The following is an 18,970-nucleotide window of genomic DNA, read 5'->3' as shown; positions in this document are numbered from 1 at the left end:
ATATCCTTTTCTCTTTGAAGAGTACATTACGCTTTAATCTCGGGGACGAGATTCTGTTAAGGGGGTAGGACTATAACAACCCAAAAATCCACACACCAAAAATCACAACAACAAATTTTTTGTTTAACCCTATGTGATGTTGAGTGACACATGTAGAAGCCCAACCCTAGTTTTGGATTGGATGTGACCCAACTAGGTTAAGATCATAAGCATAGTTTGGTTTTATGCCACATGTGTAATTAAATTCCTAAATAAATACATCATGCATGCATCCTTAATCCCACTTGTGATTTGGATTCTCTTGCCTTATGTGATATTTGACTAACTTACTTAATATTATGATAAACCCTAACCAAATTGGCAACAAATAAAAGAGAAAGGAAAGAAGAGGGGGCAGCAGCAGCCCAGGCCTGCTCGGCCTTGCGAACCAGCCTCGCCTGCCCTTTCACGCGTGTAGCCCACGAAGCCGGCCCAGCATCACCGCCCGCACGCACACAGCCACTGACAAGCCGAGCCCGCTCATCAGCCATCACGCGCAGCACGTAGCCACATCACGCCAAGCGCCTGACGACCCAACCCCTCTTGTCAACACAGTAGCATCTTCTTCCTCTCGCCCATGCATTCTCCACCACGTGACTGGGAGCCGACCAGCATGGTAGGTGCGGGCCTAGGGTCACGCAAATCGCATGACCTTGTCCCCCCTTGCACCGCGCCTACACTACCGCACGCAAGCGTCGGATGCGCCGCACGTATCACCACCGCCCGATCGCCGTCCGCCATTGGAGCCCTTGGAGCTCGACTATAAAAGCCAACATCTGTGAGCCCTAACCCTTAGCCGTTCGCCGCCGCCGCTGGTGGCACGGCACCCCACCGCATCAAGCCAAGAGAGAGGGAGGAGGGAGAAGCAAGGAGAAGAAGGAAGCCGCTGTGGGGAGAACCTCGCCGGAGCTAGGAGCACCGCCCCAATTGGCTACAACGACGTAGCTGCTCGGCACGGCACTGCATCGCCTCATCATGGCCTCGCCTCGCCACCGCACCGCCATCCTATCGCCACGAACCCTACGGTGAGCCATCTTGCTAAGACCACCTCCCTAGCCAAATGGAACATGCACCGCCATGATCGAAACCTGGCTGAAGCTTTGAGCTCCGGCCTAGCCCAACTGGTTAGCTAGGGGGACCGCCATGGCCACGCTTGCCAAGACCCAGGATGCACCGTGCGTGCTACCATCAGCCAAAAGGAGGACCCCAGCCATGACATTGTACATCGGAGTAGGAGCGCACATGCACGGACACGGTCACCATGGCCGAGGGCACAACCATGGCGAGACCACCGCGTCTTCTACGTTGCGGTAAAGGCAACATTGACACCCAATAGGTTCTGCCATGACGAGAGACACACCGCGCTCACCTTAGCCGAGGAAGAAGCCCACCAGAGCCCTACGTTGCCGCACCACACCTCGTCGGAGCACCACCGCCTCTGTTTTGCCCCCACCACCGTGGCCGGAGCCACTGGGAGCACCAGGAACTCCTCCAACACGCCCACCATGGCCGTAGAAGCACCGTGGAGCTCACACGCTCCTCCAACTGGGCTCTCGCTACCACTGCAGCCCTGTCCATGCACACCGACGAACCCACGCCGCCGTTCACCGTGGCTAGGACCCTATGAAGCCCCAGCCGCCACCTTGACCCCACCGCTGCACTCACCGAGGCATGGGGAAACTATTGCCTACCCTAATCGGACGCTAGCGCCGCTGCGGGTGCTCGCCGGTGACCTCACCACCGGTGGGAGCCCCATCGGGGAAGGGAAAGGGGATTTTCCCTCGCTGACCACGTCGACCACGTCCCGAGCAGCTCCGTCGATCTCCGACCATGACCTCATCGACCACATTCTGAGCAGCTCCACCGAGCTCCGACCACGACCGTGCCGACCACATCCCGAGCAGCTCCATCGAGCTTCGACCACGACTGCGCCGACCACATCCCGAGCAGCTCCGCCGAGCAGCTCCGACCATGACCACGTCATGCACGTGAACCAAACCCTGGGAAGGAGTAAGTGGACCAAGTCCTTCATAGACCGGCTCTACAGTCTATGGACCAACGCAGGCGGGTTCACCCTACACCACGCCTCACCTGCACCTGTGGATCAAGGCCCGTTAGTGGCCCAGTATGACGACGTGGCCGCACCAGCGTGCGCCACATGGCAGGCCAAAGCCCAGCCCGTATCTAGGCCCAACCGGCCCAGTTGGACCCGGCCTGTATTGACCATTGACCGGTCAACATTGACCGTTGACTGGGGCCACATGTTAGTGACACCGCCATGTGGGACCCCACCTGTTAGTACCGGAGCCAAGATGATGACATCATGCTGACGTCAGCATGCCACGTGAACCAGTCACAGTGTGACACGTGTCAGCCCTAAATTAATCAGCCTTTTCCAATTTTCAGAGATGATTTAAACTTTGAGAATTCATAACTAATTCATACGACCTCAGAAAAATACGAAACTAGGACCAAAATTCATCTAAAATCGAACTTTATGCAATGAACCCTTGTTTGAGTGCATTTGGCTCTTTTGAATTTTCATTGCTTCTTTGTGCTATTCTATAGACGTTGCTAACGCGACTATAATTCGATCGTATGCAGATTTGGAGGGGAACCAGACAGACGAGGACCGAGAGTACCATGAGGAGTACGGAGACGACTACACTGAAGGTGCCACATCCCACCCAATCTCGTAGCACCTATTACGCATGGCTAATATAGAACTGTTATTGCTTTACTTTACTGTTATAATCATACTATGATAGGACTTGCATGGTAGTATGCTTACTTGATGGCCTTTACCTTGACGCAACCTTACCCCTGCATACCCTGCTATTAGGCTAGACACACACTTACTGCTATATTTCATTGCTTATACTTCTACTACGCTTATACTACATTAATGCATGGTGGAAACTGGTGTTATCTAGACGATGGGGAGAGTGCTGCGTGTGTGACTTGGGTGTGTGGAGGGTGAGGGTTGTGTTGACCAAGTTGGAGTATACAACGAGCCTGGGGCAAGTCTTGCCATGAGGTGCTACCTGGGCACCCCTAGAAATGGATACCTGTGGTGGGTAAATGGTATATAAGGTGGTCCTGGTTGTGAACCTGTGATGGGAGGAGCCCGGGATGGAGGTGTTGTGGTGGCACAATAAATGGAAACCCTGATGGAGTCATTCTGGCTTGGTTATCCCTAAGGACTTACTTGTGCTCAGATTCATCGGGAAGCCTTACGTACCACTCGCCCTATATGGTGCGGGACGGCCAAACTACTTGGTAGGATATTGCCACTACTGCTAGGTTGATAGCGGATAGTGTAAGGAGGTATGGGGCGCGAAGGATTTCCCCCACACCCTTCCGAGACTTTATGGAGACCTTGTGGACCTAGCTCATGACTCACAGTTTTAGCCGCCCCAGACTAGACTTGGGGTGTACCAGGGCTGAATGGTAGAGTGGCATTATCCTAGGCTAGCAAGCGGCCGGAATCAGCCCAGTTGATGATGGTCAGCAAAGAAGGCAGATCTTGTGGTTATGTAAAACCTCTGCAGAGTGTATGGCTGATCGATCGATACATATGCCGACTTGTCGGCTATGGACCTTTCTTGGGTTTTGCTTAAACTAGATAGTGAGATGAGTCCTTCTCTTCTTCCCCCATGAGAGAGAGTCGGACGTAGCTAGGGGCTATGGGTCTTGAGACAGTGCTGAGAGGGAGTTGGCCTATTGACTGAGCGATGGTATGGTGAGGGTGTGGATGGTAGTATATCGATCCCAGGATTGAAACCTAGCTCTAGAAAGGGAATGGGGTGGAATGTGTGTGGGAATGGTGTTAAAACTTGACCAACTATTATTATCTACTTGATATGCTAAAACATAGGAAACCCTAGCCTTATATGATCCTTTTGAATATATCCAACTTCCATCCAATTTCCACAAAGCAATGCTCATAGGGTGGGAGTGGCCAGTACAAATCGTACTGATAAATTTTGGCACACAGGTTCTGTTGAGGAGTATAGCTCCGAAGAGTTTGACGGTTGAGGGGTTCGTGCCTACGCTCGAGTTTGGCAATCTTATCTTCAAGCTGTTCTGAATGAATGCTACGTTTTGATTCCGCCAATGCGGCGATGTAATAAATTATGTAATTCTGCACTATTTGTACTCTGATATTATCGTTGTATGGATGTGGTATTTGACTGGAAATTTGGGTAATATGATCTACAATGGTCTTATTACACTACGACTCTATGGATTTCCCATCGCGGAAATTAGGTCACTTCAGTTGGCACATTTGAGCAAGGGTGAGGAAGTTAGAGGTGAAAAGGAGTTAGTCTCGCTGGTCACAAGGTGACCGGACGCTAGTCTCAGAGGGACCGGCGTGTCCGGTCAGTTGTAGCAGCGTGGATGCTGGTGTCGATCAACTGATCGGACGCTGGGTCGCTCAGCGACCGAACGCTGGCTATGTCCGGTCAAGCATGATCGGACATGTCCAGTCAAAGAAATTCATTTCTGGAACCTTACTGGAAACGACCGGACGCTGGAGGCACAGTGTCCGGTCACTTATGCCGCAGTGTCCGGTCGACTGTTGACCATTGAGATCGGGCGAATAGTATTCAAAGAGAGGGGACACGTGGCATGTATCACGTGACCAAACGCTGTGGGCCAGCGTCCCCTCAGCGTCCGGTCGATTTGACCAGAGCGTCTTGTCACCCCATGTTGTGCCCAGTGAAGGGGTACAATAGCTCTATTTCATGGGGACTTCTATTTAAGCCCCATGGCCTGCTCAAGCTCACTCTCTTGGCCATTTGCATTGATATAGCAACCTTGTGAGCTTAGCCAAAGCCCTCCTACTCATCTCCATCATTAATTCTTCATCTTTGTGAGATTGGGAGAGAATCCAAGTGCATTGCTTGAGTGTTTGCATATAGAGGCACTTAGTGTTCATGTTTCGCTGTGGGATTCGCTTGTTACTCTTGGTGGTTGCTGCCACCTAGATGGCTTGGAGTAGTGAGGATCGTCGAGCGGAGGGTGGTGATTGTCTCTGGCTCCGATCGTGTTGATTGTGAGGGGGTTCTTGACCTTTTCCCGACGGAGAGCCAAAAGGTACTCTAGTGGATTGCTCGTGGCTTGTGTGATCCTCATCTTGTGTTGGTTGTGCGGCACCCTATTGAGGGTTTGGCGTGTGATGCCAATTAGCTCGTGAACCTCCAAGTGAGTGAATCACCACAATGAGGAGTAGCTTGACGGCTAGCAAGTGAACCTCGGTAAAAAAACATTGTGTTCATCATTTGATTCTGAGGTGATTGGTCTTCATTGATATTTATTCTTGTGATTGATTGGCTCCTTCCTCGACATGGCGGTATAAACAAATTGCTCACTCTCTTTATATTACCGCAAACTAGTTGTCAAGCTCTTTAGTGTAGCTAGTTGTGAGAGCTTGTTAGTTTGGTTAGTGTGACTCTTTAGTTAGCCTTTGAGAGCATGCTAACTTAGTGTAGTGACATAGTTATTGTGTGGATAGAAACTACATAAACTAAAATTGTGGTAGGTGGCTTGCTTTTTTAGTAGGCTAGCGCAACACTCGCTTCGCCTCATAATTGTCTAACCGGTTTGTTAAGTGTTGTTGTAGAAATTTTTAAATAGGCTATTCACCCCCCTCTAGCCATTAGGACCTTTCAACGTATATACCTTCTTGAGCATTTTTGAGGTGGTTTAGTCTTAACAGAGCTAGATTGGAAATTGGGCACGCTTTAACATTCGTGCAGCGCACAATTCCGGTCATTTGGCCTGGTGTGCGTGGTCACCGCATGCTTTGGTTCTCGTGGGCTACCTTGTTCGTCTTGTCATCGTGCTGCCCTGGCCGAACACCGTGCTCAACTTGGCCATGTGCCCGAGCAAGGCCATGTGCTTAAATCACCTTGTCGTTTTTCTATTGAAAAATAAATAACGAAATACAATAGAAAATACACTTATATGAGCATGCCATCGTGAGCCGTTCATTTAACCTACCATGGCCTGCTCTGTCCTTGCGACCTTCCCGCTGTGGCCACACACACTGTGGCAGAACAACCTAATCTAATACCTCCTAGGAGTGCTCGTCTTTCATTAGATACTAAGCACTCGAAAGAGAACACTAAATTACGCAATCCCATCGGGCACACCCTAGGGGAGAACCCGAAAATCCACATTTTTACATCAGGATCACAAATATGTTGCTCACACACATGTATCTGTGGACTAATCACCTGTGTATCTCACATAAATACAATTAGTCCACCTAGGTTGTTACTCAATTACCAAAACCAGACAAGGACCTTTCAGTGGCCTAGGCAGCAAATGGACCGCCGCCTAGCGCGAGCAGGCCAGCCATGCGCGGACGAGCGTGGCCCAATGCGCGATGGGGCGTGAGCGGACCAGTCAATCCAGCCCATAGCGTAGGCACAACGACAGCAAGACAGCCCAGGAGGGAAGACCCATGGCGCGGGCGCGTTTTGCAGAAAACCCCTTATCTGTTTTTCTAATCGCCAAATCCTATTTGCACTATTTATTACTCTCTTAGTCTTATCACAATAACCCCTTACTCTTGTTCATATTCACAAATATTGGTACACGAGGTACTCTAGAGCAGAGCAGCGGCAGGGGCGGTCCAACGGCGGCCAAACCGGCCGTGGTGGACTGACAGTCAGTGGACGCTTCGCACGCGCGCGAGTGCGCGACGGCGTCGAGTGGTGACCATGGAGCTAGGGTGATGGCGCCGGGTAAATGGGCAAGGCCGCACTTGCCTGTCCATGTGTAGACCGATGGCGATGGCCGTTCATCGGGGCGTCGAACTCGTTCCGACGCAAAGATAAAGTACTAGAACCAAAACACAATACAATGAGCAATGGGGGCTTGCCACAGTCCTAGTCGAGGAATGGGTCAAGGCAGGAAAGGCTGGAGCTGCGCTGGCCACGCGCGCAGTAGTGGTGGCGCCAGTGCACCGCGGCAACAACGACGCTCCCGTTGCTACAAAGACCCGTCGGTGAAACTGCTTCACAGGCAAAGCCATGACATCAGTGCGGAACCAAAACATCAAGAATCAAAAAGAGGAAGCAAGGAAGGAGAGGAAACCATGGCCAAGCTCAGTGCGGCGCCCATGGTGGCCACCGATGACGGCGATGCTTCGTGCGAGCTATCTGGTGGACGATTTCCACCACGATCGACAGCAATGGCAAGCTATGAATTTTTGGAAGGGAAGGAGAGGTGGCCATGGCGATGTAGCAACGAAGCCTAGCTTTTATAGCCACAGTGGCCAAGGCAGGGCGCGGCAGCGGATGCATGCAGCATCGGTGGCCAAGCACGGAGGTGGAGCGGCGCCGGTGCACAGCAGCGCGGGCAGCGAGGTGGAGCAGCGACGTGCGAGGAGGTGCCTGGGAGGGGCCGCATGGGGAATCTACAGGTCCAGCACAGAGGGGCCCGTGCGCTCACACGGAGGGGCAACGACGGCGGGGATGCGGTGGTGGCACGGTTCGGCTGGGTGCTCTATAGTGGCGAGGAGCGGGGAAAGGAGGGCGGTGTTGTCGGCTAAGTCTTGCTGAGTATAATTGAGTACTCAGGGTTTTATTTCCCCCTGTTGTAGGTATCAGGTGGAGGCTAAAGCTGACCTTTGTGTGTGGATTCCTCCTGGGGGGCTCAGAGAGGATTTTCTTTACGCTGCGATCATAGTTTTTATTTATAATTCTCACCAAACATTTTTATAAATGAAAGTTTTATAATCTGTTGTTGTAGTTTATATATCAATGCTTCATCATGTCATGACTAGATATTTATTTCCGCTATAATTCTGATAACATGTTTATATTCCGCTATTAACTTAAATTGTTCAGAATTCTGATAATATGATTACATTCCCCTAGGGTGTGTCCGATGGGACTGTGTAATTTAGTGTTCTCTTTCGAGTGCTTAGTATCTAATGAAAGACGAGCACTCCTAGGAGGTATTAGATTAGGCTGTTATGCCACAGTGTGTGTGGCCACAGCGGGAAGGTCGCAAGGACAGAGCAGGCCATGGTAGGTGAAATGAACGGCTCACGATGGCATGCTCATATAAGTGTATTTTCTATTGTATTTTGTTATTTATTTTTCAATAGAAAAACGACTAGGTGATTTAAGCACATGGCCTTGCTCGGGCACATGGCCAAGTTGAGCACGGTGTTTGGCCAGCGCAGCGCGATGACAAGACGAACAAGGTAGCCCATGAGAACCAAAGCATGCGGTGACCACGCACACCAGGCCAAACGGCTAGAATTGTGCGTTGCACGAATGTTAAAGTGCGCCCAATTTCCAATCTAGCTCGGTTAAGGCTAAACCACCTCGACAATGCTCAAGAAGGTATATACGGCTACTAGCAGTAGCAACAAACTCAAACAAAGATGAACTAGAGAGGAAGATAGAGACGTGCCAACTTGGGACTGCCAATCATTGCCCGAGGTCAAGAACTAGCTGGCCAACAGCACGTTCTAGCTATTTAACGGCATTTAACTAGTGATCAAAACAAGCACTAACCAAACCAACACCTATACCATCACAAAGCACTCACTTTGATGCAATCAATAATACAAAAACATGCCACTAGTGTTTAACTAAATTTTTAGAAATCAATTGCCAAAATGACATTGTCTGCTATCATTTCATACTTAAAAGAATTCAAGGTTTTAGTTAGAACTAACATTCCTAAGCACTTTGCCGTAATTATTACAAGGTCTAAACCTCGACGATTTCAACTAACAAACATAGCATGACATAGCCCATACTCCATACTAACCCACAGAAGCAAAACATTTGAATGTCTCTTAATTATTTTGCTTAATATAAATAGTCAAAAATAGCAACCTAACTATAATTTCAACTTCCTGCCGATTCATGAAAGGTCTAGTTTAAATGTCGGATTCGATTTCTAAACTATAAGATATACTATTGAACAACTTTTATTCACCAAAACAAGAGTTGCATTTTCATCTATTAAACTTGCGCTCCAAATTTTATTCAAGTACTAAATACGAGTTATATTTTATTTTGTTTATAAAAATTGCTTCCGTGCCAATGTTTAGAACTACTTATTCTACTCTTCGTGTTAGGATCGTTCATTAACACATATAGGCATTTACGTAACTAACTCACTATATTTATAAATCTATCTCTCAGGTCCTAATCTCAGTGCTAAGCGAGCTCGTAACACCAGAGGTGTTACAAGCAACTTCATCGTCTCATGTTTCATCACTAGCATGGCTCATTTCGTGGTTTAGAAATAGAGAAATTTGTGGTTTTTAGATTGAAAATGATGGTGGATTTTTTTTATTTATATACCATTTGCGCTTGAAATCACTTGATAGTTTGAATATGAAGATGAAGGAAAGCTATAGTAGTTCATCAAAGCTAGTATGCATCTTTCATTGCCTCATTTCATGGTCTAGAAATAGAGAAATTTTTTGTTTTCTAGATTGGAAAATAATGGTGGATATTTTTTATTTATATGCCATTTGAGCTCAAAATCATTTGATACTTTGCATATGTAGATGAAGGAATCTTATAGTAGCTCATCAAAACTAATATGCACCTTTCATTGCCTCATTTCATGGTTAAGAAATAGAGAAATTTAAGGGTTTTTTAGTATATAGCTCATTTAATTTCATCGTTCACAAAATGAGAAATTTATAGTAGTTAATAAAAATGAGTATAGAGAGTCGTAGATGGCGACTGCTTCCGGGTCCTCGGCCTCGCATGGGGTCCCTAAGCGACTGAGGTCGTACCTCCCTCTAATAGCGTGCGGCAAGTGTGGGCAGAAGATTGTGAGGGAGTACAGGGTGAAGAAGGGTGCCAGCCAAGGACGTATCTTCTGCACGTGTCCGAATCGCGAAGTGGGTTATTTTTTTTGTCATGTTTTGTTATGGTTTATAGCCATTTTTTATGATAATTTTGATTAAAGTTCTTGATTTATTGTTGTAATTTTAGTGGGATAGCACTGGATCATGTGACGGTTAGTACTGGGAAGAAGAATGTGTGGTTGCTTGATTGGCTCCCACATATTCTATCGAACCCTTGGTGGACATTAGCTACATGTCCGGCGAGGGTGGAGGGAGAAGGCTGGTGGGGGTGGGGGCGCGGTGTCATTCTCCTCCCGGCCGTGTCGTCATCCTCGCGTGGCCGTGGATGATGGAGGTGCGGTGGTGGCGGGGCTCAGGAGGCAGATCCTGCATGATGGATGCAGTGCACGGTGGAGCTCACGCAGGGCCCCGTCATTCCCGTGAGGTGGCTGCGGCGCTCGCGTGGTGGAGCTCCACCACGCGTGGTGGCCGATGGCACGCGTGCGAGGGCCTAGCACAGCTCGCGCAAAGCCGTAGAGGATGCCTGACGGCGACGGTTGCGTAGGGGAGGCAGAGCTTGCTGACGGCTGTGCTCACGTAGCTCACGTAGGGGCAGCGAAGTTTGCTGACGCGGGCTCGGTGGCGTGGTGCGGACGAGTGCGCTCTGACGTTAGCCAAGCCTGGCTTCGTGAAAACGAGTTATGGATCCGTTTCCAGCTATCCACCCTTCTCCCCCATTTTTGTCGGATTGAGATTTAGTGACTTTGCTCTGTAAAGTCACAACGTAACTTTCTCCCCATCTCTGCCCTCCAAATCAGATCCAAAGGCTATCGTTCCTCTCAGCTTTGGGGGTCCATCTGTCAGTCAATGTTAGCTTTTAGCAAGATGGATTTTTCTTTCCTTTGGCTCTGGTGCCAGGCGGAGGAGCGGCGCCACATCGGGGAGCTGGGCGGCGGTGGTAGTCACGAGCGGAAGTTGGAAGCTCGACTACAGCTGCAAGTTCACCGTACCTGGAGCGGGCTCGCGCCGTCGCGGTGGGGACCATGACCAAGGGGCGGAGTCTTGCCGGCGCGGAGAGCGACACAGCGAGCATGCGGTGGGCGCGGAGGGCGAAGAGGCGACCTCGCGGCCAGCACGGAGTCCAAAGCTGTGAAGTCGGCGCCGGCCTGGAGCGTGGCGAGCGTGCGAGGCCACCGCGGAGGGCGGAGCGGCGAGCGCGCCGCCCGCGCTCCGAGCGGGCGCGGCCGGTGCGGGCTCTGAGCTTTCACCATGCGGAAGCGTTCCAGGCAGAGCATGCGAGGACGAGCGTTCCAGGCAGAAGGTGCCACCGATAAGGCGCAGCCTGTGCGGACTCAGCGTTTCATATCCAGTGAACTTCCACCAAGACATCATACAAATCGTTTGTGCATCCAAACACACTAGCATTTGGCAAGCTTGTCGATGGAGCGGTCCATGAAATCACTGAATCCATTGAATCGAAATCAAGCAGAAACTTGATGCACAGCCCCCAGCACCAGCAGTCTCTGCTGTGGCCCGGCAGCACGCTCGCCGCTCCGCCCTCCGCCCTCCGCACCAGCCGCCCCGCCCTCCGCGGTGGCCGCGCATGCTCGCCGCGCTCCAGGCCAGCGCCGACTCTCGCAGCTTTGGTCTCCGGCCACGAGCTCGCCTCGCCGCCCACCGCATGCTCGCCGTGTCGCTCTCCGCACCGGCCACGCACACTCGCTCCGCCCCGGCCGCGCGCTCACCACGTCGGCCGCTTGCCCCGTCGCGCCGGCCACGCACGCTGGCTGTGAGCTCCCGCTCCGTCTTTGCGGGAGAGAAACCGAACCCAGGCTTAAAGTGGCCTGCCGCCGTTGGATCTTGGATGAACGGTGGATTTGGCAGGGAAGGTTACACCGTGACTCGCTGAAGGAAAGTCACCGGATCTGCGTTCATTTTTGTCTTCTAGCAGAAATGGTATACAAGGAGAGATTGGCAAGGAGAGACTGTATTGCAGTAATGGTATAGCCATCCATCCAAACAGCCCTACAATGTATATGTATAGAAGGAATGGTATGGAATTAAAGTTGAATCAATATATATGCCCTTACCCATCTAAACAGCCCCATAGTCTCTGTATAGCAGGAATGGTACGCATCAAAGTAAAATCAATATAATATGACATAGAGCAATAAGACAATCAATGAAATCATCATTATTGGCGAGACACTGACACTTGCTTATAATGAGAACATCGAACAACTGATCCTCGTTACATGCATGATCAGGCTTGCTTTGGACATTGACAACAACGGACACACGACCAAAGCAATCAAACACTATGGGCGTGTTTGGTTCACTTCCCAGCCCAGCCTAGCTCGCATCAGCCAGCCAGGCCCCCTTTGGCCAGGCTGAGCGCATGCAAGGGGTGGTTGTTTGGTTGACTGGCTCCCAGCAGCCTGGTCACATGCAGCCGGTGTTTGGTTTCCTGAACCTGCATCGAATTCAAATCAAGAGGATGCAGGAACCATGTTTGGTTGCCTGCATAGAAGCTGGTGGAGTTACCACTTTGATTTAGTGGTAAGGTTACCACCAGCAAGTCCAAAGTTTGCTACAACACTTTGTTTGCAATGAATATTACATCATTTTGGAAAGCTAAATTAAAATTACTAAAGCCCGAACTAATATTATTACACCCTCCACTAAAAATTACATCATTTTGCTACAACACTTTGTTTGCAATGAATATTACATCCTTCTTTGCAATGCATACCGCATGCTCCACTACGAACACGCCATCGGCTTCATTTTTTCTTCAGCTTTTAGACCATGGAATGACAAACAAAAAATTAAAGTTCATCAATGACATAAGGCATGTGCTCAGTATAATAAACCAAAACATCATTGGCATAAGGCATGTGCTCAGTATATATAAAAAAAACCTCATCATTGGCACAAGGCATGTGCTTAGTTTTAAAAAACGTCATCATTGGCATTAGACAAAAGCTCATATTGAAATGGTCACATCATTGGCAAACAAGATCAGATTAGTTCTCAGATCATCAAGTTCACATCAATGTCAACACAGGCAAAAAGAGATGCACCAGCTAGGTAAAGAATGCAGTCTCAGGTATAAGAAAACAAGCATCACAGGCAATGGACATGTGCTTAGATATAAGAAAACAATCATCACAGGCAATGGACATGTGCTCAGATATAAGAAAACAAGCATCACAGGCAATGGACATGTGCTCAGATATAAGAAAACAAAAATCACAGGCAATAAGGCAAGTGCTCAGAATGAAATTGTGCAAATCACAGGCACAGGCTGGTGCCCATATCAAGTTCAGAACCACAAGGTTCACACCATTAGCAATGGACTCATGGTCAGATTGCCACCACTAGGTTGATCTAGGTTGTAGGTGCAGGGTTATCTAAGACACTAACTATATGTTAGTGTTAGTAAGTAAGCTATGCAGGATCAGATCAACTGCACAAAAGAGAAGGTCAACCCACTACACATCCACCAGCTGTAGTTAGGTATGCACAAAAGAGGCACTGCACAAAAGGATCAACCCCAAGCTGTGAAGCCTTCACATGTAGTAGTGCTTGGCCAAGTAGGTCCTTAGCCACAGCTCACGGTGGGAGTCAGACATCTTGACAAAAGCTGAACCCAAGGCCTTGTTGTCCAGCAGATGGCCATAAGCACACATCAGTGCTTCTTCAGTGAAGCCTGGCACAAACATAACAGCACCATATAGCTCGGGGTGGGAATCCTCAACCTTGGTCGACCTAATAGCATCAGCAACATCCTTCACTGCCTCTGCCATGCCAGTGAACAGAACAACATCCTCTTCTGCCAGCATGGATCTCTTCCTCTTGTTACCAACTCCTCCCTCACTCTTGGTATCCTCAGGAGTCACAGTCTTGCCACTGTTCAGGATCTCAGTCTTCAGTGAGCTCTCAGCACAGTCAGATGGTGTGCCAAGTGGCTCATTGGAGCCCATAGCCCACTTGCCTGTTGCCTGACCATTGGCAAAGATGACCATCATCTGCTTGTAGTGTTGTATGGGCTTGTTGAGCAGTGGAGCATCATTGGGGTGGTCCTGCATAATGAACTGTCCCTTGTTAGCCATAATGACAAAATATTTCAAAGAGTCATCTAACAAATCAAGTTGTAGTATCACAGGTTCTTGCTCACCTTGGTATGACCATTGTAGTGTTCCTCCTCAAGAACAATCATGCAGTTGTCCTCATCCCACTGAGCTCCACTAAGGTCCCTCAGCTTGGACAGTTTCACCCACCTCTGCCTCCACTTCCTCAGGTGGTTGTACACCTGGGTACCACTAACTTCATGACCACAGAACTCTTGCAGGGCCTTTGCCACCTTGTTCAGGTGCACTTCTTTGAAGCCCTTATCAGTCCTCACTCCAGTGGTAATGAGCTGGCACATCTGCTTCAGCACAAAGGCAGACATGGGCTCAGTCCACCTCAGAGAGGTCCTCTGCTGAGCAGGTTCCTGTGATGCTGGTATGAAACCAGTCACATCATCCCCAGCAACCACATTGTCACCAGCCAAAAGACCACCATCCAGTCCAGGGAACACAAGCTCATCAGCAGCCATCATCTCCTCAGCCATAGCCTAATTCATCATTGCACATGCCCAGAGCCTCAGCACAGGTGTTTTGTATCATAGAAAAAAACATCATTGCACATGCCCAAAGCCTCAGATCAAGTGTAGTATCACAGAAAAAAACATCATTGCACATGCCCAAAGCCTCAGATCAAGTGTAGTATCACAGAAAAAACATCATTGCACATTGCCCAAAGCCTCAGATCAAGTGTAGTATCACAGAAAAAAACATCATTGCACATGCCCAAAGCCTCAGATCAAGTGTAGTATCACAGAAAAAAACATCATTGCACATGCCCAAAGCCTCAGATCAAGTGTAGTATCACAGAAAAAAACATCATTGCACATGCCCAAAGCCTCAGATCAAGTGTAGTATCATAGAAAAAACATCATTGCACATGCCCAAAGCCTCAGATCAAGTGTAGTATCACAGAAAAAAAACATCATTGCTATTGCCCAAAGTCTCAGATCAAGTGTAGTATCACAGAAAAAAAACATCATTGCTATTGCCCAAAGTCTCAGATCAAGTGTAGTATCACAGAAAAAAAACATCATTGCTATTGCCCAAAGTCTCAGATCAAGTGTAGTATCACAAAAAAAAACATCATTGCTATTGCCCAAAGTCTCAGATCAAGTGTAGTATCACAGAAAAAAAACATCATTGCTATTGCCCAAAGTCTCAGATCAAGTGTAGTATCACAGAAAAAAAAACATCATTGCTATTGCCCAAAGTCTCAGATCAAGTGTAGTATTACAGAAAAAAACATCATTGCTATTGCCCAAAGTCTCAGATCAAGTGTAGAATCACAGGAAAAAAACAACATTTGTCCATGAATAAAATAAATTACAGGCAACTTAATGATACATAATAGAACTCTAGATTCTAGAAAGACCCCTATTAGCCCACATGTGATTAGCACATTCATCCCTTTGAAGTGCCCAGGCAGCATTGTCATCCATATGAGCAGGATGGGGCTGACTATTTGTGTCATTTGGTACCCAAGAGAACTCTTCTGGAATAACCTCATCAACCCCAAAACTAAGGATCCAGTTATGCATTATACAACATGCAAGCACAAGCTTGATTTGTGTCCTCAAGCGATGGAATGGTTTGTTGGTGTCAATGATGCGAAAACGATTCTTCAGAGCCCCAAATGCCCTTTCTACAGTTACTCTCAAACTAGAGTGCCTCAAATTATACAACTCTTTTGGGTTGGTTGGGTAGTTCCTATTCCCATATTCTTTAAGATGGTACCTACAACCTCGATAAGGAGGAAGAAATCTAGGCCGACAAGCATATCCAGCATCTACTAAGAAGAATTTGCCTAAAACAAATGTGGAGTTCAATTAGATTCATCATTTTGCAGTTACATTTGCTTCTTATTATCACAGTTGATTTAATTACCTGGTGGAACCCTCAACCCATCCTCTCTCTGTAATGCATCAGCAAGAATTGTGGCATCATGAGCTGATCCCTCCCAACCAGCCAGCACATAGGTAAATTTCAAGTCAAAGCTAACTGCTGCTAGCACATTTTGTGTGGGGGCATTCTTTCTACCCCTAAATGCAGCTTGCATCTTGGCTGGAACTTTGGCAAATACATGAGTCCCATCAATGGCCCCAATGCAGTCCTACATGGCATCCAAAATTGCATAGTAAATTGACATGAGCTAATGCAACAATATCCTAGCAGCTATATGACAGGTTTTTTTTACCTTAAAGTAAGGATACCATCTATGGCTGTTGCTAATCTTTACTGGTGTCTCATTGCTTGGAGGTCTAATCATCTCTTGTCTAAGCTTACCAATAGCATACAACACATCTTTAAAATGGTGGTGGACTGTCTCTATAGACCTTCTCCAGTTTTGCTTTACAACTCTAAATCGTTGGTTATGACCAACAATATGGAGAAACATTGCAACTTGCTCTTCAACACAAGAATTTATGTTGTCAGCAAGTAGCTTCTTCTCCCTAAGCAAGTTGCACAAACTAAAAAAGGGTGCCCTTCTCATTCTAAGCATGTTCACACACTCTATATCATTGTAGTTGTAAATTAAGTTCAAGTTCCTTTGGCGCTCCTCATCCCTAATGCTCATTGGACCATAACTGATCTGAGGCCGCTGACTCTATAGCATTCTAAGTCTAGCAAACAGCAGGGAATACATAGCAGTGATAAGAGCAGCAGCACGAGCAAAAAGAATGCGTCTCTTCTCTTCCAAGTCCATCTAGAAAAAATGAATGGAATTTAAGGACAAATGCTCAGAATGACAATGTCATCATCATGGACTTGGACAAAAGCTTAGAAAAAGGATTCATCATATACTAGAACATGCTAAAAATAAGACTTTCATCATCACAGACTAGGGCAATAGCTCAGAAAAAAGGCATCATCATAGACTAAGGCAATAGCTCAGGACAAAAGGAATCATCACAGACTTGGACAATAGCTCAGACAAAATGGCAACTTCATATACTTGCTCATAATCTCACAAAGTAGGACATGCATCCAAATCCAAGAACGCAGGACTCACTATCGCATGGTACAGATTAGGGGGGAGGCGAGAGGGGGAGTAGATATACAAAATACCCACGTCAACAAGCAGTAGCACCAGCAAAAGCCCAACCTAGCAGGTGAGGGAGCTCAGATCTACAAGCACACAAGCAAAGAAAAGAGGATTAGCATACACAAAATAGGATTTTTACTTGAAAAAAACAAGAAAACAAAATAAGACCTAAGAACAAGGATCCATACCGCAATAACAGCCAAGAAATCAGATCTGGTGTGCCTGCAGCGAGATCAACAAACAATGGTGACCTAGGGTTTCAAATCACACAGAAAAATGGAGAAAGAGGAGGGAAAAAACTCACTTGCTTCGAGAGGACGCAAATCCACGGCACCTGCAACAAATCGAGATATGGGGTAGGCATTAGGAGGCCACGAATCCATCAAGAACACCGAGGGGAGGAGGAAGAGGAGGTGGAGCTTACCGGCGGCGTAGACGGGGAGCGACAAGAAGAAGAAGAGAGGGAGGCGGCGGGAGGGAAGATATATAGGCGATGAATGGCGGGAACGGGGGAGGTAACCCTAGGATCTTCGTGCCATCTCCCCGCGCACCGAATCGCCAGGCGCGCGAGCTCGCGGGAGCATGGAGCGAGCCAGGATGAAGAAAAACGGCCGATTTGGGCGTTCCTCGCGAGCCAGGCCAGGAGAGGGCTTTTGCACGAGCGGAGCCTGGGTCGGGAGGGTGGCCAGGGAACCAAACATGAGCAGGCTGCATCCGGAGAGCCTGGTTTGCCCTTATGCGGGCAACCAAACACGCCCTATAACTAGCATTGATTCAGAGCCTCCCTGATCAATGACCACAACCATCTTTGGTTCTGACTTCCGACTCACTGTAAGGAAAATGGACCCAAGACCCATTTACTTTGGATTTTAGTGTTTAAGGACCAACACAACTAAATTGGACTAATGAATTTGCAAGTAATTGTTTTGTAGTTCAATAAGGTGCAAGACGTGATTTGGACGAAGGCGACGTGATGATCCGATGATCAACACCATAAGCAAGACCCCAAGATATCAAGCAAAGTCCAAGTACGAAGATAGGAACCAAGCCGGATGCAAGATCGCAAAGAAACGAGCTCACAGAGATAACTAGACGCTGCACCGAACACAGGTAGCACAGTTGAAAGGTCCTAATATAGCTAGAGGGGATGAATAGCCTATTTAAAAATCTACAAATCAAATAGAGCAATTTGATTAGTATAACAAATAGCGAAATACAAACTTGCTCTAACTCTACAAGGGTTGCAAGCCACCTATCAAATAATTCTAGTTGCTATGATCTCTAGACACATAATTTGCTATGTCACTACTCACTAAGAGCTCTCACACTTGCTACACTAAAGATCTCCACTAGATGAACTTATAACAACAAAGCAAGCTCTTAATTCTAATTACACTAAAGAGCTTGCTACAACTAGTTTGCAAGAATATAAATGAGTGAGTAGGGTGATTATACCGCCATGTAGAGGAGTGAACAAATCACAAGATGAATACTAAATCAATCACCGGGAGAATACCAAAGGACAAGAGATAACCAATTTTTCTCCCGAGGTTCACGTGCTTGCCGGCACGCTAGTCCCCATTGTGGCGACCAACACTTGGTGGTTTGGCGGCTAAGAGGTGTTGCACGAACCTCGTCCACACAATGGGACACCACAAGAACCTACCCACAAGTGAGGTAACTCAATGACATGAGCAATCCACTAGAGTTACCTTTCGGCGCTCCACCGGGAAGACACAAGACCCCTCACAATCACCATGATCGAAGCCGAAGACAATCACCAACATCCGCTCAACGATCCTCGCTGCTCTAAGCCATCTAGGTGGTGGCAACCACCAAGAGAAACAAGTGAATCCCGTAGCGAAACACGAATACCAAGTGCCTCTAGATACAATCACTCAAGCAATGCACTTGGAT

General features: G+C 47.9%; 1 protein-coding gene across 2 annotated transcripts; it reads right to left on the bottom strand.

Moving 5' to 3' along the window:
* Window positions 1–12,798: 12,798 nt before the first annotated feature.
* LOC136474097 (uncharacterized) lies at window positions 12,799–16,254 on the bottom strand. Of its 2 annotated transcripts, none has more exons than XM_066471704.1 (3): window positions 16,205–16,254; window positions 14,058–16,120; window positions 12,799–13,962 (listed from the first exon to the last, which is right to left on the bottom strand). In XM_066471704.1, exons 2-3 carry the CDS (start codon window positions 14,493–14,495, stop codon window positions 13,450–13,452), a joined length of 951 nt encoding a protein of 316 aa, XP_066327801.1. In that variant the 5' UTR covers window positions 14,496–16,120; window positions 16,205–16,254; the 3' UTR covers window positions 12,799–13,449. The 2 variants fall into 2 exon arrangements, with proteins under 2 accessions (XP_066327801.1, XP_066327802.1); XM_066471705.1 differs by having other exon boundaries at window positions 14,058–15,814; window positions 15,895–16,233.
* Between the last annotated feature and the right edge of the window lie 2,716 nt (window positions 16,255–18,970).

The sequence above is a fragment of the Miscanthus floridulus genome, chromosome 8, assembly GCF_019320115.1.
Source record: "Miscanthus floridulus cultivar M001 chromosome 8, ASM1932011v1, whole genome shotgun sequence".
Classification (NCBI taxonomy): domain Eukaryota; kingdom Viridiplantae; phylum Streptophyta; class Magnoliopsida; order Poales; family Poaceae; genus Miscanthus; species Miscanthus floridulus.
Note: the sequence above shows the minus strand (reverse complement) of the source record. Positions and strands in the feature narration are given on the sequence as shown.

Bases quoted from the DNA above. Each gene is read 5' to 3' on its own strand.
- LOC136474097 (XM_066471704.1), bottom strand. From the start codon at position 14,495: ATGGCTGAGGAGATGATGGCTGCTGATGAGCTTGTGTTCCCTGGACTG. The intron at 13,963-14,057 runs GTGAGCAAGAAC...TTCATTATGCAG, and splicing joins ACTACAATGGTCATACCAAG to GACCACCCCAATGATGCTCC.